This window comes from Mustela nigripes, chromosome 13, assembly GCF_022355385.1.
Source record: "Mustela nigripes isolate SB6536 chromosome 13, MUSNIG.SB6536, whole genome shotgun sequence".
Lineage (NCBI taxonomy): Eukaryota > Metazoa > Chordata > Mammalia > Carnivora > Mustelidae > Mustela > Mustela nigripes.
In genome coordinates, this window is record NC_081569.1 from 37,372,459 (window position 1) to 37,389,910 (window position 17,452).

At 34.8% G+C, this 17,452-nt stretch overlaps 1 protein-coding gene across 7 annotated transcripts in view; it reads left to right on the forward strand.

The window, feature by feature from the left end:
- The window catches only part of TCF12 (transcription factor 12), a 389,941-nt gene that overhangs the window by 204,280 nt on the left and 168,209 nt on the right, over nt 1–17,452 (forward strand). For all 7 annotated transcript variants that reach the window (XM_059371992.1, XM_059371995.1, XM_059371994.1 and 4 more), the window contains one exon: nt 1,375–1,477. In XM_059371992.1, the coding sequence (XP_059227975.1) occupies nt 1,375–1,477 (103 nt within the window). The remainder of the gene's footprint in view (nt 1–1,374; nt 1,478–17,452) is intronic.

Consider the following 17,452-nt stretch of genomic DNA (forward strand, 5'->3'; position numbering starts at 1 on the left):
AGTTTTAAAACAGAACAGCAGAAGGAGTTGTGACATGCATCCATAAGCAATTATAATGACTTGACAGTTATTTAGCCCTCAATTCCTAGCCCTGTGGTTGAACTGACAGCATGCCGGCGAAGGTAGTGAGGACTGTTTCAGTCCCATTAATGTCTTCTTGAATGTTAGCCTGTGGTCGGGATAATGATAAATGTTCAGTGATTGATGATTTTATAGTCCCAGGGGATTCTGGGTGATCTCTGTTTTTTGTGAGCCAAGGCAGTTTGCTTCCCTGTTTGGGCCTCTAGGAAGTTTTTCTCATCTTTACTAAAATCATTTTAAGTTAGCAAAAGTGTAGATATCACCTGAGGTTTAACTAACCAGGATTCAAAGCCTTGTTTAAAAACAATATGATTCTGTGCTTAGTATGTGTTAAGAGTTAAAAATTGTAACAGTTCTTAATCTACAGAGCTTTTGTAACATTTATTTGTAAACCTTAGTATCTTTTTTCCTCCTTTGTTTTTTTTTAAACATGTCTTAAGTTATAAAGAGAAACTTAGTAACATCTATTTTGAAATACTAACATTAACTTTAATATGTTCATGGTGTGTGCAATTTCATCTTAAAGACTCAAGAATTTAAATTAGCTGTTTTTGGTTTTGTTTTAAGATTATTTATTTATTTATTTATTTATTTGCAGAGAGGTCACAAGTAGACAGAGAGGTAGGCGGGGCCGGGGGGGGGGGAGCAGGCTCCCTGCCGAGAAGAGAGCCCAATGTGGGGCTCGATCATAGCACCCTGAGATCATGACCTGAGCCGAAGGCAGAGGCTTAACCAACTGAGCCACCCAGGCACCCCAAATCAGCTGCTTTTAACAAATGTTTTCCTTTTTACATGGGTTAGTTTTTCTAGTAGTCTGTCTTGTTCTACTTGTATTGTTAAATATATGTTTGCTATTCAGGAAAAGATTCATTTCTAGTATATTGATTGTGGATTATTTTTAATATTTTAATTTAAACTTGTAATTACCTCATAATAGGTAAGGTTTATAGACAGAGGAAGGAAGGTAGAAATAAATATTTTCCTAATTTATTACAACTTAAAATTATATTTTCTTAGTTTATCCTTTTTTAAAAAAAATGATCTATAGAACCTTTTTTTGGCTATAATGAGTTCATAGGGCTAATTTTCTTTAAGATCATTAAGAAACTACTTTAAAACCTTAAAAGGAATAAAAGGAGCACTTCTGTTTAGTTTTTCAAGTAATGAACAAGGAACTTGGTTGGGAATGACCATTTGTAAGTCTGTATATTAATTAGATGAGTGTCATTATGCTCAATTAGCAGGGCTGCCAAATAATCTCTTTAATACTCTGGTCTTTTTTTTTCCCTCTAGGGTTTTACAGACAGCCCTCATTACAGTGATCACTTGAATGACAGTCGATTAGGGGCCCATGAAGGCTTGTCCCCAACACCTTTCATGAACTCAAATCTGATGGGTAAGTTGGTAATTCTCTGCAAGTAGTCTTTATAAAGCCTCTTTGGTCAGAGACATTTTTTAGTCCTTTGTCCAAGAAATACATGTAAGTATCTAGAAAAAAAATTCTTGTGTTTCTAGGGGCATCCAGGCTTTCCTTTTTCAGCTCAGTTTGAGGAACAAGCATTCAGAAATATCACTGGTACCAAAAAAAGGAAGCAGCATTTTTTATAAATTTGGCACTGTCTTTGTGATATCAGGCATTTTATGTTTTCTGCTTTCTAGGCAAAGAAGCATTTTGAGACATTTGTAATTTACTACTTGTCTTAACAGTCGAATCTATATGTGGCAATTAAAAATATGATAAAGGATTGATTTTAAGCAAATTTTACTTACAATATTTCTTTTGACACTATTTGTTTAGAACTTAATAGAGCATTTAGAGGTTGGCAGCATTTGTTTTAAGCACTTGGGTTCGTATTGGGAATTTTGAAGCTGTGTTCTGCATTAATGAAGTTGTACTTTGAAGGATACTACCTACCACCTGAACCGGATTATTATATTTTGGCGAAACCTTTAGGTTAGCTTTTTTTTTTATTTCTCTCTTCTCCCTGCAAAACACGTATCACTCTTTCCCTCACCTCTTTCTTTCTCATGTGAAAGTTTATAGCTGTTCAAGCTGAAGTGATAAGCCCAAGCTTCCCCCACCCCAGTTTAGGTGCCCTTTTTTTTTTTTTTATTTTAAAGCAACAGTTTTACCTTTTTGCAGAACCTGATTAAAAAGAACGTGTTTTATACCATTATTTTTCCTTCTAGCTTGTGCTGGGCCTGGGCATATTAGAAAGCTTTGTTTAATCTGTTTTACTTACTGTCAGTGGCATCATGTAAATATGGAAATTTGTGTAATTGACATTGATTTCATTACTTACTCTGTTTCTTAAGGACGTGACCTATATTATGGTCTTGGAATTGTCCTTTTAATACACAGCCCTGCTAAACTAAGTGGATTATCCAAATCCAAAATCCTGGTGGTCTGCAATTTCTTTATAAATGGTTTTGCTTTGCACAGTCTTTGTTTAATTCCCTTATCCACTATAAAGTGTTGAAGAGACTGTCTGAAATTCTAGTGTGGATTTTGCCTAAAGCAGTTACCACTTTCAAGCCAGAATCATTGAGTATGACATAAGAGTTAAAAATCTAATGAGCAATAAAACTTGTGTTTAAATGACAGTTTGTTTTAACATAAATGCAAATGAAAATCATATCATCCCAGATAAAAATCAGAATTAAATTGAGAACAAAATAATTATCCTTGCACTTAGTTGGGGAAAACTTTTTTTATCTTTTAAATTTTCTGTTGAACTTACTGTCAAAGTAAAATAGATGTGACACTCCAAATAATTTCATCCTATAGTATATCTTTTCCCCAAGTAGCATTTAATTTATTGTAAATATGGTGGAGCAAACTCAGTCAGTTTTTTTAATTTCAGATTGAACTAAGCTTTCTTAGTTGAGGCTATACTTCTTAAACGTGAAAAATCAGAAATTGCCCTTTTTAAAATGTATGTGTTTATATTTATTCTTAGCTAACAGTTAGGATTCTTAAGCCCAGTAGAATTGCATCATTAGCATAGCTTTGAGCCAAGGTAACTGTTAAAATTGTGGGGATAAGTGTGGGAATTAAATGAATTCTAAGAAGTATGCATGTCAGTCACTTGGTCTGAGCATCTGTTGGCTAAAAATATTTCTGTAATTCAGTTTGAGGTAACATTTTCTTAAAACAGCAGTTATGAGTGCGTGCTTGTTGGTTGCTTCAGTTTACAGATAATTATTAGAATACTTTTAATAGTCATGCATACCCTGTGTATTAAATGAGCATCTAAAATAAGTCTTAAAATATTATAAAAACTCAAATTTATAAATAGATCAATCTCTTCACAATATAAGTAAAAAAAAAAAAAAACCTGCATTCATCTGAACTACACTGTACAATTAATCAGGCGAAGCTACATTTTCATTTTAAGTCGTAATTATCAAGTCTTAAAAACGTTTATTTACCTATAAAGAAGGGGGAAATGAACCCTGAAAAGATTAGGCAGATATTTTCAAAAGGATTTCACTGGTCATTGGCAATGCCTAATTTACTATATTTTTTCCCTTTTATTTTCAATAAAAATGATCAAATGAGGTATCTAGCAGTTTAGTGTAAGCACTCTGCATGACAGTAACTTGCTTTTGGAAGTTATTATTTCCTAAATTATAAAGTAGTTCCATACAGCAACAGGCAATCCAACTTGATGTGAGTTGAAGGAAATGAACTGTTACATATCCAAATATGTGGGTTGATAGCGCTCGGTAGAATTACAGTGGATAGGTTACTTTTCTAGCTATTTGATAATTTAAGCAAATTTCAGGCTAAAAACCTATGTTGTTAAAGCATGACTAAAATGTGCATAGCAGTATTAGAAGCATTTGGAACTGTATAGTTCCAAATCCTTCCTAATCATCCTAACAGGTAACACTTCACAGTGATGCCATGAATGAAGAATGCTCAAAAACAGTTAAAGCTAATAGGAAAGCAGTGACATATTTCATTATTGCTGTCAACATATAAAAATACCATTAAGGCTGGGGAAGAATCATATGCTAGGGGATGTTGTTATTTTTTGTATTATGTTCAACCATAAGCACATTTGCCTAAAGAAATCATGGATTATAAAGTGCTACTGTCTTTCGTGATGGAGCTCTCAAACACTTTAATGATTTTGCACATTGCAAAAATGAGAAATTTTGTCTAACAAGGATTGATAATGATTCAGTAATGAACAATTTGCCACAGAAACATGCATTTCTGTATTCATTTAGGTATTTTGAAGTATTTTACACAGGAAGTGAAGCTATTATTGTTCGATCACTTAGTGTTTCTTTTTAATGAATTCCAGAATTATCCGATTGATTTGTCAGTATGGGAAAAAGGGTTTTTCTTATGTTTCAAGTGAAATAAATACATCATTTTGGCACATCACTAAGTAATTAGCATCAAACAATTCTGTACTCTATTATAGGAAAGCTGCAAAGCTTTGACAATAGCAATGAATTGTACAAGTATCACCAAATAGTCACCTATTTCTAGTCTCTTCCGGCTTTAGTCCATTTCACACTACCCTTGGTTCTCTCCGTAATTTCAGTAAAAATTTGCTTTTCTTTATCTGTTGTTGATTAGATAAATTTTTGATGATGGTAGGATCAGTCTGTTAATTAGATATGGAAATGAATTATTTCATAGACTTGCCTACCTTCAATTCCCAAGTGATTGGGGAATGAACTCCTTTTATCTTTCTACCTCTCCATGTTTATCAAAGCTTTACTTATTTTAGGCTAAATCTATCTATCTATCTATATATATATATAGAGAGAGAGAGAGATGGAGAGATGGAGAGGGGGAGAGAGTGTCAATGGAGACTTTAAGGATAGGTATACTTCAATTGTGTTCTTTTCTGAGACTTAACTCTGCTGCTAGAGAGGTTTTATCCTGTAAAGAATGAGAGCCCATGTGATGATATAGGAAAAAATGCAGGGCTAAGAGTTAGGAGATGTGGGCTTCATTTTACGTCCTTAAAATTACCTTTTTGATATGGAACTGCTAGGTAGTTTCAAAAGTCTTCTGCAGGTCTAGAATTTTATAATTTTATAATCTCATGTATCTAATATCTTTTATCTAATCCTGAAAAAGACTACAAATAGAATTATAACTGCTAGTTTGCAAATGACAAAACCAAGGCACAGGAAAATTAAGTGTGTTTTTCCTGAGGTCACAGTCAATAAATGGCAAAATTGAATGTAGGATCCCTGTCTTCTGACTCCCAAATAGTCTTTCCATTAGGCATATAAGGTATTTATTCTTTCTATATTATGTTTGGAAGTTTTTACTAACTTGTCATTTTCCTCAACTTTGATTATGGAGATCCTGATCTTGAGAAACGACAATGAAAAAATGGTTCCATAGTGACATAACTTTGGGACACATTCTATATCATGTGACCCTTCTTAGAGATTCAGATTGTACTTTGGGATATTAAAGGCTCTGGGAAAAAAGGGGAAGAAAAGCTTATTTAACTTTCTTCAGCTCTGTCACATCCCAGATTCACACAGCACGCAGAAGCCCTTTTGTAAAAAGAATCATTAGCCTTTGAGGAACTACTTTTCCATGAAGCACACACTAGGAAATGCTTCTGATTGTTTTAAAGGGAAAAAATAAGATATAATACATGAAAGTTCTCTGAAATGCAAAATAGCAACAATATTAATGATACTGCTTTTTAAAACTTATTTTAGACATTTTAGCTAATATTGCAGGTTGGGTTCAGTTGTTCCAGTACATTATTAAATCTCTTTTTCTGAAGTACTTAAGTTATAAACAAACCAGCTGTCCTTCCTTTGATGTCTATTTGCTCAGCCCTTCTTTACCTCAGAGTTCAATGGGCCTCTTCTAATAGCAGTTACTATGTTTTATTTTCATTTCATTATGGATTAAATAGATTTCTATGGGCTTATATGGGAATTTTAACATAAGTACACTTTTTCCCTATATATTTGCTCTTTCAAACAACCAGTTTCCAAGAAAACTCTTTTGTTTTTGATCCTGCCTTCAGTATGATTTCTGATTAATCCAGAATTCTCCTAGAGTCACAAAAAATGTAGAATCACCATTTTCAGAATATCAAAGCACAACAGAACTCTGCCCTCAAAAGATTTCTAACTTTGATGTACATGAAATTCCTTCACTAGATGAGATAATGAAAATGATTATAATTATGCTTAGGGGAAACAGTGTACTTAATATCTGGTTTGACAGTACTTCATAAGATGAGGCCTTCATACTTTGTCCAGTGTTTTTTATTTTCATCAGTGTTTTATTAGCCTCCCATCTCAAGAAAGGATATGGGTTATATATTCATTGATCTTCATTCTCTGATCTTTAACTGCTTACAAACACAGAATGTTGGCACTGAGGGAAACTTGAGTGAAAGAGATCTAGCTACCATTAAAGAAACCAAAGCCAAGAAAAATGAAATGAGTAGTTAATTAGGAACTACTAGTTGAGTAGGAAACAGGGACCCAACCCTTCTGGTTATTATTTTTTTAAAAAAAGATTTCATGTATTTATTTATTTTGACAAAAACAGAGATCACAAGTAGGCAGAGAGGCAGGCAGAGAGAGAGGAGGAAGGCGGGGCTCAATTCCAGGACCCTGGGATCATGATCTGAGCCGGAGGCCGAGGCTTTAACCCGTTGAGCCACCCAGGCGCCCACCCTTCTGATTCTAATTTAGCTCGGGCCCCTTTCTACTACACTGCTTCTTTTCCTTTTTTACCTCTCCTGTGCAACTATTTGTCCGTTTGATCCTTTTCTCCGCATTATCGTTCTTTTATCTTTTTCTTTCTCCTGCTACTGATTAGACCCTGATTAACCATTCTGAATTGTTGAGTACCTTCCTCCTTCTCCATCATGTACCCGTTCATGCCTTTTTTCTGGCGTTTAATATGTGAAAATACCATATGGCAGAATATAAAATTAAGATTCAGTCTGTCTTTACAGACTTTAGTTTTAGTGTGGTAGGAGAAGTAATTTCAATAATTATTACACATATTAAAATGTGAGTGATACAGAGAAGTCCTCACAGAAATTCGGAAGAGATTAAAAGAAGGTACAACCAGAAGTGATCAGGAAAAGTTTTATTGTGGAGTAGCATAATCCAGTCTATTTAGTCAGAACTCTTTCTCTTAAAAATGACAGAAATTAACTTAAACTGTGTTTGATAAAAAGTGGTATTGAGTCACATATTGCAGACTGCTAGAGGTAGATTGATTTTAGGCATGGCAGGTCCAGGGGTTCAAACATTGTCATCAGGTCTCCCTCTTTCCAATTGAAAGTGTTTGTTGAGAGAATTAGATAACTCTGGAGAGGCAAATTGGACCACGAGGAGATTTGAGAAGTGGGAAAGTGGGGGACAGAGGGGTACAGAGTTTACTACTATCTCTTCCTCTCTGCTTCTAGTTCCCATACTCCAGTCTTTCCAAATTGTTGTAAATTGTCCCTTCTGGCTCCCATATTACAGGATACCTTATTCCTTAGTGATTTGGAATGTTTTCTTTTAGTGCAGTTATGTATTTTTAAAATAATACTCTGTTCCTGTCTGTGTTCTCTTTCTGTGTCCCTACTTTACCTTCACAATCTGAAAAGCATCTTCTTTTCCATAGTTAAAATGACCTGTCAACCATTCTTTCTGAAACCATTTCTATGAGCCAGAAATTAGCTAATGTGTTTTGTTTTGTTTTGTTTTGTTTTGTTTTGTTTTCGTACCCAGTCTGGGAAAGACCAGGCTAGTACTAATGCCTCACTTTGAAAGGGGTTCCAGCGTTTCAGAGGCACTCGTGTATAGACTCAGGTCTCTTTTATCTAAGCATAATTAAACCTGAATGAATTACTTAGAAGAATTACTTAGAATTACTTAAAAGAGATGCCAATATTTTGGAAGATAGAGGAAAAAATGTTTGATTGGGGCTTTATTTTGAAAATTAAAAGTAATATTAAGAAAATAAGCAATAATTTATATAATTCCCTAGGTCTTAAGTGAACAAAGAGTGAATTAATTACTCAGTTTTTTGGTGTATTTTTTTTCCTCAGAAAAATGTTTGGTAATATATAGAAATGTCTTTTACTTTACATTTGAACCTTCTTGATTTTTCTCTTTAGTTATTAACTGACTCTCAGTTTAGGTTCCAATCTGTCAGTGGCTTTGTGTTTGATTAAATGGTTCTTTCACATCATTTTTAAGGACCTCCTGCAGTTTTGCTTCTCTTGCATGATACTCAGCTTTTGATGGATTTCTTTGTATTTGCTTTGTATAATGGGATATTTAACAAAAGACTGACCAACAACATCATTGACTCTGGCCTGAGATAGCCACACTATGAGGGCCATTTCACTGGGATTACTTTTTTTTTTTTTTTTTAATTTTCTGGTTATTAATGAATGTTTTCATGGGGTTGCAATGTTGCAAAGTGGTAACTCCTACAAAGACCACCTTTATTTTATAAACCTGTGTTTACCCAGTCCGTTTGCTCATCATTACTTATGTGTATGTTCTATGATCAACAGTAATCCTTTCTGCTCTGCACAGTTTTATCATAGGTCAGTGGCATAGATCTGATAAATAGTTCTTCCTTGAATCTTCCCATTGTTTGTATCTAATTCTAGCCAACCAAACATGAACTCTGCTTGTAGTGGGATCCATCACAGGAGGTGTGGCTACTTGGTTACTAGAGAACAAAAGAATGATTTTTTAAGAGGAATTTTTGTAAACTTTACAGTTATCCTAGATTTGTATAATCTGAGGACCACACCATGGCACATAGTTGAGAATTTGGGGCACTCTTTCTATTAGGGAAAGTCCTAGAGCAACATTATCAGATCTTCCCTTCTATGGGTATTATTTCACATTTCCTTGCTTAGGGTTATAAATGATGTTTTTATCATTTACGGTCCTTTTTTTAGTATTTTGTTAAATACTTAAATAATAAAATTCTCATAGAATGGTTGAACTGGAATGGATCTTAGAGGGCATCATAAAGACTAGAAGTAGGAAGAGGTGCAACTGGCACTCCCCTACCCTTTCAAAACGAAGAGTTAGTACTAGCTTGGTTAGTGTCACAATGTTTGTACAGGTTTTAATTAGCCACCAGTTGAAAATGAATTGTTTTTTAAATTTGAAAGCATGTCCTCAATTGCTTTGGTTTTCATGGTGGAAATATTGTTTGAAGGTATTCAGATCCTACCTGTTACATAGATTTTATACTGAGTTGCTGTTACTCAATAAGCCTTGTGTTTTCTGTAAGCTCCTCAAAAGGTTGTTGCTTGAGTGTCAGTCTGCCATTTTTATAGTCTTCTTCACATCTATTTCTCTTTTCTTCCTTAAAAATTCAGCCTTTGCTTTTTATTTTAAAGATTTTATTTATTTACTTATTTGAGAGAGAGAGCACAAGTGCACAGAGGGGCAGAGTAGGGGAGGGAGGGAGACAAGCAGACTCACTGTGGGACCCATTGCAGAACCCTAACATGGAGCTCGATTTCACAATCCTGAGATTATGACCTGAGTCAAAATCAAGAGTCAGACCCCAACCAACTGAGCAACCCAGATGCCTCCAGCCTTTGTTTTTTATAGCTCACGTTTTCTGTGGTGTTCATGTTGGGTTTGTTTTGTTTTTGTCATTTGGGATTTTAGATTTTTATGAACAGTAGAACTTGCCCTTCTACCTATATTTTAAGGCTTTCTGATACATGTATGTATGTGTGTGTGTGTGTGTGTGTGTGTGTCTCACACACACACACACACACACACACACACACCAGGCTGAGTTTTAATTCTTCTTGAGTAATGTTTTTTTGCCTATTGACATTTGCATTGTGTATTGAAATATATAAACAGTCATCCTTGTATTACATACCTGTTTTTCACTTTAAGAATATCTCTGGAGGATTGTCAGACTCTCAGATGGTACAAAATTTCTAGGGAGTCACAATTAAATGGGAGTAGAGCACAAAGCCACTTTACTGCAAATTAATTAGTTTATGGTCATAAATTATATTTATTTCTGTTACATACTTTTCTACACTGATCCCTGAGATCAGGGGTCAACAGATATTTTTGCAAAAAGCCAGATAGTAAATAGTTTAGGGTTTGCAGCCCAGGATGCAAAATGAGTGATATTATTTAGGTACTTATATAACCATTTAAAAATGTAAAAAGCTATTCTTAGCTCATGGGCTATAAAAAGAACATTTGGTGGCCTGGATTTACTCTAAAGGCTATAGTGTGCTAATCTTGTTCTAGATAGCGTTACAAAAATACTTTAAACAGTAGCAACTCTGTCAGTTTTTGAAGAGGTAACAAATGCTATATATGTGTGTATGTGAAATTCCATTGAACATAACAGGGTTGTGTGTGTATGTGTTTTGAATAACCAAAGTGATTGGTGGCTGTGTTAGTGGTGAATTATTTCTAAAATTTCTAGGGCTTTATTCCCTCTATATAGAATGGTAAATTATTCACTAGATTAGTATAGTAGTTTTCTCTTGCTTTTGTCTCTTCAGATAATGATATTGATAATTGACTTTTTAGGCAAATGTCGATTTCCTTCTTCTGAAATCTTGTTGTTCCCTTTGTTTTGTATAATCTGAATTTTAAAAAAAAAAAAAAAGCTCCTCCTTAAAATACTAATGTAAAATTGTAGCTGTAGTGAGTTGAACTAGCACATTAGGAGAGGAAAAGATGAAACTTGGGCAACCGAGTGAAGATGTGGGAGAGAGGCAGCTCTTTAGAGAGAGAAATCTGCAGAGAAGAGCTGTGCAGAAGAGTCTGTAGGAAATATCTGTGTTGAGAGGGTAGTAGATGATAACGGCATAATCATCAGAAAAGTGCATTGTTGCTTTAGTGAGAGTCTGTACTCTCAATCTGGGAGTCTCCCCAGAGATTCACATACTGAGTGTGTACAGTGAAAAAATTACAACATTTTCAGATTTGTATCTGAACAGCTTCTGTAAGATAAGTGTAAATTATGGATTTTTGTTACAGTTCATGTAATTTTCATGTGAAGTACCTTAATGGTTTGTGTTTGAGAAGTTTTCTGATTTGATATGCTATTCTCCCTCAGTTTTTAGGCTGTCTTCTGTCTAAAAGATTTAATAGAAGATCTAGTGCTATATTTGCTCTAGGATGATTTTTGTAAATTTTTGGTCAGGTTTACATACAATGAAATAAGCTCACATCAGAGAAGTCTCATCTTTTTTTTATTTTCCTTTCATATAGTCTGAGGGTCACAGGAAACTAACTGCACTTAGTGACAACATTCAGTGCAGAGAGCATTTTTATTCTTGGTATTTGTGTGCAGGTGTGTGCACACATGCACATCTGCATGTTTAGACAAGATAGGAACAAATATAGGAAGTATAGGCTTTTGTTTTATTTTACTTTAAAGTAAGGTTTCAATGAGGTATCTTTTTAAAAATGTAAGTATTATTTTTAGGGTTTTCAAAAAAATATTTCTTAAAACTTTTTTAGCGGTCTCTACATCCAACATAGGGCTTGAACCCAGGACCCTGAGATCAAGAGTCTCACACTGTTCTGACTGAGCCAGCCAGGCTCCCCTATCTTTGGTGTTTTATAAGATACTAGAAAACCTTTTCAGATACTAGCATAGTAGCAGGTGTCTGCTTATACTTTTTCCCCAGAGATACAGAAAGGATATATGTATATATCCATTCTTGATTCTTACATTGTGGTACTCTCTGTATCTGTTTATATCTTTCTTATTATCTGTCCAAGATCCTTTGGTCAGCTTGCTACACTGAATAGTTATAGAACATTGCAGCTCATCTGAACTTCCAGACTGTTTTCTTTGTACAATGTGCTTTTACTTTTCCAGTTTACCATGACACCTGGATGGGAAAATAGTGTCCCAACACATTTACAAAGATGAATTTATATACCCATTAAATAAAATACATTGTGTCTCTATTTAATTCTACCTGTAAGGAATTTAATCTGAGAAAGTAACTGAAAACTTAATTAGGAATGTAAAATGGTATAGCTGTTACAGAAAACATTCTGTCGGTTTGTTATAGGAGTAAATATGCAATTACCATACAACTCAACAATTGTACTCTTGAACACTTATCCCAGAGAAATAAGAATTTACATGAATGTTAATAGCACCTTGTTTGATAATAGCCAAAAACTGGAAAGAATCTGAATGTCTATCACTGGGTGAATGGTTAAGTAAACTGTGATACGTTCATACCATGAAATATTATTCAGTTATTAAACAATGCAAAAATTTAAATGAATCTTGAGTGAAAAAAAGCCACTTTAACAAGATTACATATGCATGATTCCATCTGTATACTACTCTTGAAATGGTAAAATTAAAGAATCAAGAACAGATAGTTGGTTACCAGAGGTTAAGGAGACAGGTGCGTGTGGTTATAAAAGATAAACACAAGAGATACTTACATGCTGATGGAACTGTTCTGTATTATGATTTGTGATGGTGAATACATAAAGCTACACCTATGGTAAAACTGTATATAACTAAACATACACAGGTGCATGCACACAACAACAACACCTGGGAAAATCTGAATAGGATAAGTGGATTCCATGAGTGTTGATATCCTAATTGTGATATGGCAAGATGGGGAAATTCATAAAGGGTCTACAGAATCTCTCTAGTATTTCTTACAACTTCATGTAAATCTACAGTTATCTCAAAAATACATATACAAATAGATAACTGAATATATAAGTAAATTAATTGAAGGAAATCTTAAAAATGTAGAAGTGTATAGCTTAAGGATTACAGGAAGGAAGAGAAGGGCCAGAGTGTGCAGAGATTATTTTTCTAGAAACATGTCTAATGGAAATCTGTACCAAAATAGTCACCTTTGGAGCCTGTGAAAACCCATGTATTTCTAAAGGAAGAATGTCTCTGAACTTGTAGTTTAAGGAAACCATAACACTCTAATGGTGTTATTAGAAAGTGAGAAGAATCTTTTTGTCAATGTTTGTCTTTTGCTTTGTGTACACAGCACTGCTGTACCCTTGGGCAATAGAAAGTGGGTGGGAAACATCAAAGGCCAAAAGGCTGTGTATGTGTTCTTGAGGACATCAACAACTTGAAAGTGTCAAAAAATCAAAGTAATCTACATATCAGTATTGAGTATTTACATTGAAAAATATTTCCAAGAGGGCAGCATCAAACACTTGGTGCCTGGGGTGAGGGAAAGAGAGTAATTGTGTCAGAAAAACACTGGAAGGTCCTAAAGTTAATTTGTTAGTGGTTAAACTTCACCTGGGGCTGGTCTTTTTCACCTTTTCTCCCCTAGAGATGCAACAACAAATTTTGTCTGGGCCTATCCTCATTTTACTTTAGTGAGAAGTGAGGTTTGAGAATCAGGTTGACTGCTGTTTATAATCTCAGTTAGATAGGAAAAATTCCTTCCCCTCACTTAAAATGCTAATCCTACTTAGGAAATTCTTTTGCAGTTTTCAGATTTTCACTAGTCCCAGGAAGCTGCTTCCACAGGAAGAGTTTGAGAATCTAGGTGAGGCTGTTCTGGTGGTGCTTGGGGTTATGTATTTTAGGCAAACAACTCCTTAGTGGAAGTACTCTTGGAGTCTTTTGAGGTAATTGGGTAGAGAAAAGGGGAGGGTTCTTAGACATGGGAGTTGAGAAAAAATATCAGTAGGCTAATTCATAACTTCCCCTGCATTTTTAAAGTTTCTACCTAATTCCTCAAATTTCCCTAAGCTTTTTAAAAAGTCCTGCTTTTAAATAGGGGAGCAAAGAGCTAATAAAAACATGCATGCTTCTATGTTGTCAAAAATTTTGTCATTTGTAAAAAACAAAGACTATAATTATGGATCTTTTAAAATCAGAACTGGTGCATTATAAATTTAAGGTTTTTAGAAATATTTTTTAAATGATTAGCATTAGAAATGTGGATGAGTCTTTAGGGACAGATTTTTTTTTTTTTTTTTTTTTTTTTTTTGTATAAGTGAACACTGAAGTAAAAACAAACCTCCCCTTATTTAAAAAGAGGTTTAAGATAAAGTGGCTAAATCTCAAATTTCCCTTTTTGCCTCAGTATGTCAGTTAATCTGGCTGTAGGGTATATTTATCAACTGAAGCCCACTGATGCATGCAAAGCTGAGCCAAGTACAATTTTCCCCAATGGGTCTTCTTTCTTCGGGCATTTGTAGCTGTGCTTCAGTGTATGGGGTCAGCTGGGGAAAGCTAGAAGGGCTAAGATGTCAGCTGTTATAAAGGTACTAAGATCTTGTCTTAAAAAGGGAGTGGAGCATCTGATCTTCTAAAAATATATATTTCTTATTTCCTATGAAGCTGTTAGTTGGAAGCATGCTCAATAATGATAATTATTAATATTGTAAATGGGGCAGTCTGCTAAGTTCAGTGGTATTTAATGATTAATTCTGTAATTTGTATTTGGCTTATGCTTTTCTTAGGTGCATAAGTATTTGTTTAGATTCTGTATTAAAAATGAGAGTTTCAAAAAAAACTGTCATACACTTAGATTGGAGACTAACATAAGAATATTGGAATTTTTATTTCTCTTAACATAAAGTATTTTGACTTATGAACCTGTGGCCTAGGTTAACTATTAACTAATTAAGCTAGTTCAGGTTATTTATTTTAACCTATTGTCAAAAGTAGTGTTTTAGATTTTTTTGAAATGAACACTGAATACTATTGTATATCACAAATAAATAGAAATGTCAAAGGCAGCTTACTTGGCTTTCTGCCTTTCTTCATAAAAACTGCTAGTTTAAGGTCATGAGACTTATTTAATGTCATTAAAGATTCTTATTTAAATAATTTACACATTACCGTAAACCACAGTTGTACTTATGTCAATCGTAAGGATTGCTACTCAATGCAAATACATTAGGATATCCAGGTGACATTAATTTGTGAAGGAGCAAAAATGAAGAGGTTAGAATAGCCATCAAGCTGTATATAATGGACAAAGTAATATTTTAAATCAAGATCCAAATGGTCCTGATATTTCTAATGAGAAAATACATATGTCATTCAATGTTATAGGAAACCAGACTACAGATATTTGGAAAAACTAAAAATGACTCCCTAAATTACTCATCAAGTTGTAAAGACATAGCTTTCTCAACATGCATACTCCTGTTAACATAACAGTATATATATCTGATTAGTGTCATAATGGATTGCCTTGAAAGATAATGGTTCTAAGAATCAGTAAAGCACAAGAATTAATGTGGTCAGTCTGGATTCCAAAAAAACAAGACCTTGTATTCATCTAACTATTAAGATTTTATTTTGAAGGATTCTGTTTTAAAGCATTTTATGTGTACCATAATGAGGGAAAAGGACCTTTCATTTGCCTTTGAAAGCTCTGGCAGAATACTGTCACTAATTATGTGAAACTAGAAGACTCTGAATCTTCTTGGCTAGTATTTATAGTCTTGAATGACATTCTCTCTCTCTCTCTTTTTTTACATTCTCATTTTTAATACAGAATCTAAACAAATACACACGCAAGAAACTGAATCATCTTTCCATAGTGCCCATTACTTAATTTCTCTAGGACCAGGCTCTTAGAACTTTGAAAATTTGTTTTTAATTGGAGAAAGTGAGGCTCTTGTGTATAGGAAAGAAAAGAATGCAAGAGTTAGTAATGTAGCCTGCTACCTTCTGTCTATTTCCACAAAACCCTTTAATTTGGGAGAGTCAGTCTGTCTTTATAGGTTGTTTGGGCTCAACCTAGATAGAATGGATGTGTTGGCTGTTGAAAGCTAAAAATAGACTTGGTCCGTCTCATACAAATGAGGAAGCTGAGATGTTAAGATTGAGGTGCTTAGAGGCCTCAATTTCAGAATATTCGTAACATTTATTGAGTTGTTAAGGGCAAGGAAAAAAGTGTTGATGTGATAATAGGAGATTCACAGTGCAGTGTGTGGATTACTGGAGTAATAGAGTCAACAGAAATGTAGAATTTCAGTGAGTAAAGAACACATTTATATCCTGTCCTAGGTGCAGTGTACTTGGTCTTAGTCTCATGTATGGGGTCTTGTGGTGAAGGCATATTTGAATGTCCTCCCTTTTCTGACTTGCTCTAATCCCATTCTAGTATTTCGGGTTTTATTTTTAGCTTTATGAAGATGAAGCTCACCTGTGGCAGAACTGGCTAGGGGTAAACTGATTTGCTTCTGGTTGGCTTCTTGGAATGTCTTCTTATTTCACCCCTGGACATAATCATGGAATAGCTAAATCCCAGTGAGTTTCAGGCCAAACTCAGTGAAAACATAGTGCCAGCCGCCTTTCTTAGGGCTTTGTTGCAGGCTTAAAAAAAGAAATTTGGGATTCACTGGGGGTTAGTGGCATGCTTATCCCTCCCTGAATCTAAGAGAGGGAGCTGTTTTAAACTGAGGCCCATGGTATATGCTTATTGAGGGAAAATGACACAGAGATAACTGATCAGCAGGCCTTGGTAAGTTTTCATAGTTGGCCTGTGTGGCATAGAGGAGTCTTGAGAAGGTGGAAATGAAGAGTTGTAATGGAAATTTTTCAGTCCAGAAACACGAATCTTTTGGCAGCTGAAGTCTCTAGCTTCCTAGGTTTGAGTAGGAAGCCTTGGGGCTGCGAATAACCTTCATGCCAAACTAGCCCTGCCTGACCATGCTTGAGTTTCTAGGTGATCTGACTTTCCAGTGACCTGACATCAAAGTGCAAAGGAACCAAGCCTCAGGTAGCTTTTTCAGGATTAATCCTGTGCCTGAAGGTGGATGACTCCTGGGTAGATAAGTTGAGCAAAGAACACTAGCACTTGGAATGGCCTAAGATATCTGCTAAGTGTTTGTGCCTGTGCATGACCAAGCTGCAACTTGATCTCTACAACTGTTCAGAAGCAGAGGAGCTGCACTAGAGTAGCTTAGATTGCTGTGTGCTGGGAGTATAGCAGTTGAGATTCCGTCCTTTCATCAAGGCCTGGGCAATACTGATTTTCTGTGGAAAACCAGTGGACAGGCAGTTCATTTTTGTGAAATTGTTTTGATATAGCACAAATTCTTACAGTTTTTTTTCTGCAGGAGTTTTAATACACCACCCATCTCTTCATGTTTTGTTGCGTGCCTCTATATCCTAAACACTGTGGTTGAGAATGTAGCAAATACCAAGATGAAAAGAGTGTCTTCAAAAGAATTATTAAGGACTCAGATGTGTGCTTCAGTAAGCTTATAATGTATATAAAAATAGAATATTGTGTAGACATTAAGTTCCAGATTAAACTATGGGAACTCAGTATATTTGATCTAAGTGGAAAAGAAAAATAAAATGTAAGCTCATTTAACTTAAACATGATTTTCAGTTTGAATGCTTTTTCAGTTT